We start from the raw sequence: 8,477 nt of genomic DNA, 5'->3' as shown, positions 1-8,477 counted from the left end.
GAATGCTGGCAAGTCTTAAACAAGGGAATCTTACCCGTCTTTCCATTCCATTCCATTTGGCATTAGTGCCACAGACAGGTAGCAGCCTTATCCTTTCACAAGGAAACTGTCTACAAAAGATAACATTTAAAAATATTAATTTATTGTCTTGTTTTCTTTCTGGGATGTTCACTGTTTTGCAGCTTGGAAAGTAAATTCTTAAACTTTCAGTTGTTTGGTGAAGAAACAGCCACTCTGATTGTCACTTTATTTTTCCTCTTTATGTTTCACTTTCACTTTCAACATAAAGTACAGTAGTTTGAGGTTATGAGACATGCTTATGTATGAGGGTGGCAGTGAGTTATTTTGCTGGGGGCCCCAAAAGGGTTAGACTGGTTCCTGCTGCTAATCCTGACATTCTCGACATATATGTGTATGTGTATGTGGCTCATTGTTCTCCTGCTGCTTCTTCTCTTCTTCCTCTCCTGAGCTCGTGTGTTCCTTGCAGAGATCAGTTCTTAGTTTTCTTTCAGGGGGCTGGGAGTATCTGACGTCAGACATTCATACACGGAATGTCCACCTCCTACTCACAGTAAAGTAATAACTGCTAGAGTCAGCCTGAGGAAGCACAACAAAACAGATATTGCTGCATTTTCCTGCTTCCAGTTGTGAAGGACGATGAGGTAAGAGGCGAGTATCCGTTTGCTGGGAGAAAACTGCTGCAAGGAGCCTTAAACTGCATCTGGAAAAATGACTCTCCACAATCTCAGACAGGGATTCTAAGCAGCTCCTCTTACAAAAGGACCAAAAAGACTCTAGCAGGAGAATGTAAGTGAGTACTGTGAGAGTGTTACGGCAGAGTTTTCGCTGAGGAAGGAATGTTCTGTGTTTTCAGGGCGTGTTGGGTGAAGCTTCATTTTCTGCCTGATTTCCAAGCATCAACAGCTTACAGTTAAAGCGTATTTGACAGATGTATTTGTTGGTACTTTGCAGATTTTACATGTAAAATAAAAAAGATAGCTCATAAAACAAGATAAACTGAGTATAAAGTAGCAGTGTGACAGACTGTTAATGTGTCATTTTGATCTGTAGTCAGTAGTGGAAATCTTTTTTTTAATTTTTATTAAATCTTCATCTGTACGTATATTACAAACGTTAGGGGTCATGATAGAACATTTATCTTCCTCTGTTAAAGGTTACAGTTGTAGCAGCACTCAATGGAGTTATAAATATAAAACATTAATTTCATGTTAACACTTAATCAATAAACACAAAGCTATAAGCCTTTCTTCACAGTGAGTGGAAAAATTTCTATAGTCTTATTTAAAGGTGCACTAATCAATATTTGTATATAAACAATGGCTCAAATTACTATGCGAAATTTGAAAGGTGTCACTCATAGTGACAAATCCACAGACAATTATCACCAACTCTGCAGTTCTCCTCAGCTCTATGGATGAGCATCTTTCAGCATATTGTTTCGGTGTTGTGGCAAAACAGCAGACATAGTTAGCAACTAGCTAGTGAACATAGTGAAAGTTTAGCAGCTAAAGAAACAATTATTTTTCTCAGTTGGTGGAAACCAAAACAGAGCTTAAATAAGAGTTAAAACTGAATCCAAATGAATATTGTTGTTCTATGTCTGCTTTATGTGTAGTTAGGCATTTGTTTGCCAACACATTTGCTATAACTTTCTTAGGTGATAGTATGTCAGAGCAACAAAGTGTGTTTTCAGCCTGTTACAGCAAGTGGCCAAAACTAACTAAACATTAATAAATGCTCCTTTAAGAAACCCCTCAATGCGGGACTTTATATTTGATTCAAATAAATACAGGGTTTGAGTACTTTCTCCTCCATGGGTTCTGAGATGGTGCAAAGGGGTTCCCTGGTCCCAATAAAAGGTTTAATGGGCGATTGAGTGGGTACTAGAGTTCTCTGAGGAGGTTTTATGGGTATCCTCAAGTGAAAACTAATTTGATTTGTTTGCAATAAAAGAAGAAGTAACCACATCCTCTTTAAGTGAAAATAGCAATAAAATTGTGTAAATACCCCCACAAATGAAAGACCTGTACACAAAATTGTACTTAAGTAAAAGTACTGAAATATTTGTAGCAAATATAATAATAAATCGTTTGACATTTTTGAAAAAATGTTTATTTGCTTACTTTTGAGTTACATGAGAAGACAGATATTAATCATGTCTGCATTAACTACGGTGATGGAGTCAGGATGTGGTTAGCCTAGCTAAGCATAAAGACTGGAAGCAGGGGGAAACAGCTAGCAAAAAGACGCCTACCAACACCTCTAAAGCTAACTAGCATATTGTATGTTGTGTGTTTAATTCATACTCAAAGAAAATGTAAAAAAAAAAAAAAAGTCAAAAAGTCATTTTGGAGTGAGTTGAGTGGTCTAACAATTTCTTGATGGTGTAGAGAAGCTGTCTTTATGCTACATGTAGACCTACTGTAAAATAAGCTAACCGCCTCCTGACTCATGCTCTGTAACACACAAACATGAGTGGTATCAATCTTCTCATCTAACTCCCTGTAAGAAAGTTATTTCCCCAAATGTTGATCTATTCCTTGAAAAATCAAAAGTAAAAGTACTATGACAAAAGACTCCTTTAAGAGGGTTATATAGTAGATAAGTAATGTGTGAGCAGCATCTTAATGTTGACGCTTGTGGTGGTGTTACCTCCATTCTAACAACTAAATATGACATTGGATAATTTAATCTGTGTACTGTATTAGCTTCATGTTTTGTTTGTAAAATCCAGACCTGCAAAGTAAGTAACTATATATATAGCAAAAGTCAAAAGCATGACATTTCCTATGATATACAGAAGTAAAAACTCAATTAAAGTACCTCAAAATTATATTTACTTACAGCACTTTAATAGATGTGTTTAATGTCTGTCCTCTGTCCCCCTGTGTTTCCCTTTCTATTAATTCACTCAAAATAGTTCCATTTACATGATGTATGAGGATAATCAGTGTTGGCAGCAAACAGATCCTTCTGACATTTTGACTTGCACAGGTGTAATTAATAAGATTAATGATGGCTCTGTTCCATCTACCTGTGCCAATAAGATGGTGATAATCAGTAACACCTGTGACAGTTTTAATAACCTGATCTACACTATGCACTTTTTTTTTCTTACAGGTTCAGCTTCAGGCATATCTACATTTTCTCCTACAACCTGTTCCAGTTCTGTGGACACACATGGATACTGTCTAATACAATAGCCAGGTTTTTCACATTTGGTCAAGGTGAGGTCGAAGATCTGAAGGTATCAAAGTAAAACACAAGTGTCAGATTCAAAAAATCAGAATAAAGAAAGGATGGCTGTTTAAATCATTTAAACTTTTAACTGAGGTGAGCAAGAGTAAGATAAGCCTCCAACAAATGGCACATATTAGTATGATAAGATAGTGTTTTTGACTTTGCAGATGCCTTAGCAGACACGTTTTACTCTGTTGGCTTTGTGATGAGTCTCTGCCAGCTGCTCTCTATCCTGGAGCTTTTCCATATCGCAGATGGGATTGAGAAAGCCAGACTCCTTCCTCGCTTCGTTCAAGTGTGTACCACAGCTAGACCTCTTAATAGAGTTTCATTATTAATCATGTGGGTGTTATCTGATGTGTCATCAAATGTTCTTAATCCATTTGAAGCAGCTGATGGACTGTGCATCCCATTTGTTTTTTTCAGGTTACAGAGAAGAACATCCTGCTGATCATGGTCATCATGCTGGAGGAGATCCAGAGTAGACCGGTGGTGTGCGTTCTGCTCTTCTTGTGGAACATTCTGGACCTCCTAAAGTACGCATTTCAAGTAAATACGAGGCTGGTCACATCACTTCCTGCCCAGAACAATGAAATAAAATATTTGCTTAGTCTGAAACCAACATTTAAATGTAATATTTCCACAGCAAACATGTTATTATTCTGGGCAGACAATAGGCATCTGTTAGATCACAGAAATACCTTTCAAGGTGGAGCGCACAGCTGGATAACAGGCACAAAAATGACATTTTGACTTTTCTCCAAAAGTTTTTGATGGGGAGGCTACACTGAGTAGATCCATGTAAATGGATCATGGAGTGCTGAGGTCACATATGAGGCTACTATTGCCCCACTAGCAACAGTGCCTTAGAATAATAATGTCAGTCATCTATCTGTCCAACAGTTGGAACAAAGCAACAACTTTATATTTTCTGTGTAGATTTCAGTGAAATTGCTACGGATATTCATGGTCCCCAGAGAATGAATCTGAATCATTTTGATGACCTCTGACCTTTCCTCTAATACCATCAACAGGCCAAATTTTCATCTTGTACATAAATAAACACCCTAAATACCCCAAATCAAATAAGTCATTGCTTCAAAGAGGATGAACTCACATTTTGGGCACACCATGGTATTTTATAATGTTAAGCTCTGGATAAATGTCTAGGTTTAGTCCCACTACTGTTAATACTGTTTTGTATCAATATTTCAGCCTATACAAAAAGACAACACTTTTTATGGAATATCTAAAGAGAGATCACACTATAAACCAAAATCAAGTATATAAGGTGTAAATGACCACACAGCTCAGAAGTCTGGGTGTTGTTAAGTGTCTAACAATGATAAATAAAAGGTTAAATCCACACGCTGGAGACTTGTTAACATTCTGATGTGTGCTGTTTGATGACAGGTACCCACATGAACTGCTGTGTGTGATGGATACACCATCCATCACCATGCTGTGGACTCGCTACACACTCTGGATCCCCTTATACATCCTGTCAGTCATCACAGAGGGTGATCATATCATTTTATTACCTTCACTCTAGCTATCATATTGTGGGAAAGAGAAAATGATGTTTCAGGCGTAATTCATGGGCAGCTTGATATACACTCAATAATATGTGTCAGACTTCATGTACTGTGTAAGGGAAGTGGTGTGAACGCACAGGAAATGAATTGGCAAAGCAGAGCACATGATAAAATGTCAGGAAGTGTGTGAGGAAAGCACATTCCAGCCTCAGCCAAGTGTGTGGGGGTGTGTGTTGACTACAAGAAGACATTCACGGCTGTAAAGCTCAAGTATATCAGTAACACACAGGACAGCAGCCAGATTACTCACCACTAACACCAGATCACTATCATTTTGACCATGAAATATCATTAAATGTGCTGTGGCAGAATGTTTTATAATCTATAAGAACCCTTTAGACAGGTTTTCAACACTACCAGGCTCAAATACTGATACTGTAATTCCACATAGAGAAGCTTTTTGGCACATACTTTGAAGTATTAGTTCAACATCTTGAACGTGTTCCATCTCTGCTGATGACTGTTTCTTTCTTTTTTCCAGGCATCACCATTTACCACGCCCTGCCTTATCTTGAGACAGCCTCATACTCATCCCAGCTGAATTCAACAGTGTGCACAAACAGCCACCTACCCTTTGTCCTCATGGCCTACTTGCCTCTTCTCGCTCTTGGTAAGATTTTATTAGTTATTTTTTTATTACCTAAAAATGAGCTGTATTGAATAGAAAACGAACATTCTGGTCATCTTACTTCTGCATCAGGGTTACCCATCTTCGCTCAACCTGGCCAAATTCAACTTCAATTACTGACTTCCTGCATCCCTACAAGTTTTTTATTGAATAGTACTATTAATGCATACAATTTAGCATGCAGAATACAGCTTGTATTATATACTACACACCATCTGACTTTTATCTTTCATCTTTTAGTCAAAAACATATTTTACAATGACAATGTTTAAAATAGAAGGTAAAATCTGAATTCCAACATCAGTTACAGCATGTCAGAAAATGACAAGTTGGCTTTCTATTTAACATTCCCGTTGTATGCATATTTTTACCATTCTTAATTTGCACAATAACAATGACTGCATTGCTTTCTGGTCTATTGAGGCTTGGCTAGACTTATTTACTTGACTAAAGGAAGTAGACACTGCAACTTGCTGTGAGAAAGGTAAATATTGCTAACACTTGTTTGATGCCTTGTATCAGCACGCAAGACAGAAACCCCTGCTGTCTTACGTTGTGCTTATGTCACTGGCCACTTGAGAAAGTTTTGTATTTAAGTCAAGGTCATATGACTGTTTACAAGACTAATTGAAGCTGTTGTTGGTGGAAAATCCAGTTTCTTTTTCTATTTGAATGATTAGTTTCTGATCAGTGGTACAAAATGACTCAAGAACACAATAATGTCCTGTTTGAGTGTGAGAGACTGACACCAAAAGCAACTCCTTTGTAGTTGCACTGTACACAACTTAAATAATGTCATGTTGTCTAGATGTGGCCAATTATCCACCACAATTCAAATAAAAAATGTGGGGGAACTTGCAGGTCTATGGCTAAAAGCTGTGTAGACTTTGTTTTAATTCTTCTTTTAACTCAAGTGAAGGACTCTACTGAGTCAGTATTGTTAGAAATATGATGAGAAGATCAATATCAATATGGATGAGGAAAATGGTTTTGTTTGAAATTTTACAAACATTAACATTTTAGGAAATGCTTAATTTGCTTTCCGAGAGAGACTACAGGATCAATATCAATCTCATGTCTGTGTTAAGAGTATGCAGCAGAACCATCATATTTTTTATTCCATACATTCTTCCTCCTTGTCAAAACCTGTCGCCTACATTACCGACAATGAAACCTGGCCACTGACTGACTGTACAGAACTATCTCTAGACTGAACTGACTCTACATAGCTGCTAATAGCAATCAAAAAGGATTTATACAGCTTTTTCATATATGCAATCCTCTATCCTTTAAGAGTTGGAGTAAGGATGTGTTTAACCTAGCTTAGTTTAACGGTTGCAATCACAGGGAAACAGCTAGCCTGTCTCTATCCAAAGTTAAAAAAAATACACCTACCAGCACCTCTAAAGCTCACTGATTAACATGCTGTATCTTGTTGTTTAAGTCATTTTGTAAAAACAGCCGGGAGGCAGTGACTATGCGCAGCTTCCTGGGGTCTTGTTATCACATTTGCCAGATTTGGAACAATTGTGCCTACACAGAGAACAAAACCAAAATCTGTGCTCAATTACTGGATGTTGCAACCTGCTATAACTAGAGACATGGCACAGAACTCCTGGGGCAATAGATAAATGGTTGTTTATCAAGAAATGGTTATGCAACTCCACCTAAAACCATGAATTGCTGTTTTCAGCCATGCTAGGTGTGTGGCTATAAGGATGGCAATAGACCCTTTTCATTTTGATTTGTCAAAGCAGGAAAGGCACAGGTGGAATTAATAACGTTAATGATGGCTGCATTACATTTAGGTGAGCCAGTTCAAGCTCTGGTATTGTACATGTTCACTCACTAACACAGCTTACAGGGACAACTAATGGAATGGAGCCATCGTTGGTATTATTATTTACAGCTGTGCTGTGACAAGTCAAAATTTATGCTGTGAAAGAGGTCTATGAGGGTCTGTTGGTCCTGTAGCGCCACCATGAGGTTGACACTGTAATTTTGTCCCAATACATTACTTCAAATATCTGCTAGACTTATGACATTCCCATCAGCCTCAGCTGTTTTTTGTGCTTGGTGCTAATTAGCAAATGTTACCACGCTAACACATTAAATAAGGATGGTTACCATGGTAAACATTATACCTTATTATTTATTTATTATTATTTTTACCTGCTAAACATCAGCATGTTAGCATTGTCAATGTGAATATGTTAGCGTGCTGACAGTTGCATTTAGCTCAAAGCACAGTGCATAAGTACTGCCTCACAGAGCTGCTAGCATTTATCGACTGACTCTCACAGACTCACATAAGAAACAGTAAGAGTCAGTTGGTCGCTGTTGAATTACTAGTTTCTGGTAACACAAGGTTGTCTCCCTCCCAGCTGTTTGATCACAGCCTTACAGTACACAACCAAGACCACAGCTGTGTTTAGACTGATAGCTTGTCTTGCCTCAGCTTGTAGCAATATCAATCAAAAAGATTAGAGACAGCTGACTACCTGACAATTTACTCCCAGTACAACAGGAAAGAAATCTACCTTCTCACACTATTTAGATTTACTTCCTAAACAGCATATTGTTTGCAGGTGAATTTATACTTAATATATGTAGACATTATTTGCACAAACACAATTCTGTTACTATCATCTTTGTGTGTTAGATTGGTGTCACAAATGCAAAGAAGTGTGCATCCTCTATTTTGTTTATTTCTAACAGCAGTGTTGTGTTTTAGGGGCCTCTGTGACAGTGTGGCAGCTGCTGAAGGAGAGACAATACCAACTGGAGAAATGGAACAAGAAGATGAAAAGGAAATGATGGCTGTAGCCAAAGAACTGCATGTTTGGACAGTGAAAGATCAAAGTTTTCCAGGAACTTCCGACGCTCAAATTTTATGAGAAGACAACTTTCACAATTAAAATCTGTCACATTTTAAATTAAATGAGTTTGATGTCATCAAGTTGTATGGTCAGTGTAATGTGTATTTAACCAGA

The 8,477-nt window shown here is 37.7% G+C and overlaps 1 protein-coding gene across 1 annotated transcript; it reads left to right on the top strand.

Moving 5' to 3' along the window:
• Positions 1-720: 720 nt before the first annotated feature.
• Positions 721-8,443, top strand: hacd4 (3-hydroxyacyl-CoA dehydratase 4). Its single transcript, XM_042401295.1, has 7 exons — positions 721-807; positions 3,142-3,248; positions 3,429-3,556; positions 3,688-3,797; positions 4,675-4,781; positions 5,338-5,466; positions 8,219-8,443. Coding segments are annotated over exons 1-7 (666 nt in total). The 5' UTR covers positions 721-805; the 3' UTR covers positions 8,302-8,443.
• Positions 8,444-8,477: the final 34 nt, after the last annotated feature.

The sequence above is a fragment of the Thunnus maccoyii genome, chromosome 22 (genome assembly GCF_910596095.1).
Source record: "Thunnus maccoyii chromosome 22, fThuMac1.1, whole genome shotgun sequence".
Taxonomy (NCBI): domain Eukaryota; kingdom Metazoa; phylum Chordata; class Actinopteri; order Scombriformes; family Scombridae; genus Thunnus; species Thunnus maccoyii.
The sequence above is the reverse complement of the archived record's forward strand: the minus strand, read 5'-3'. Positions and strand labels throughout refer to the sequence as shown.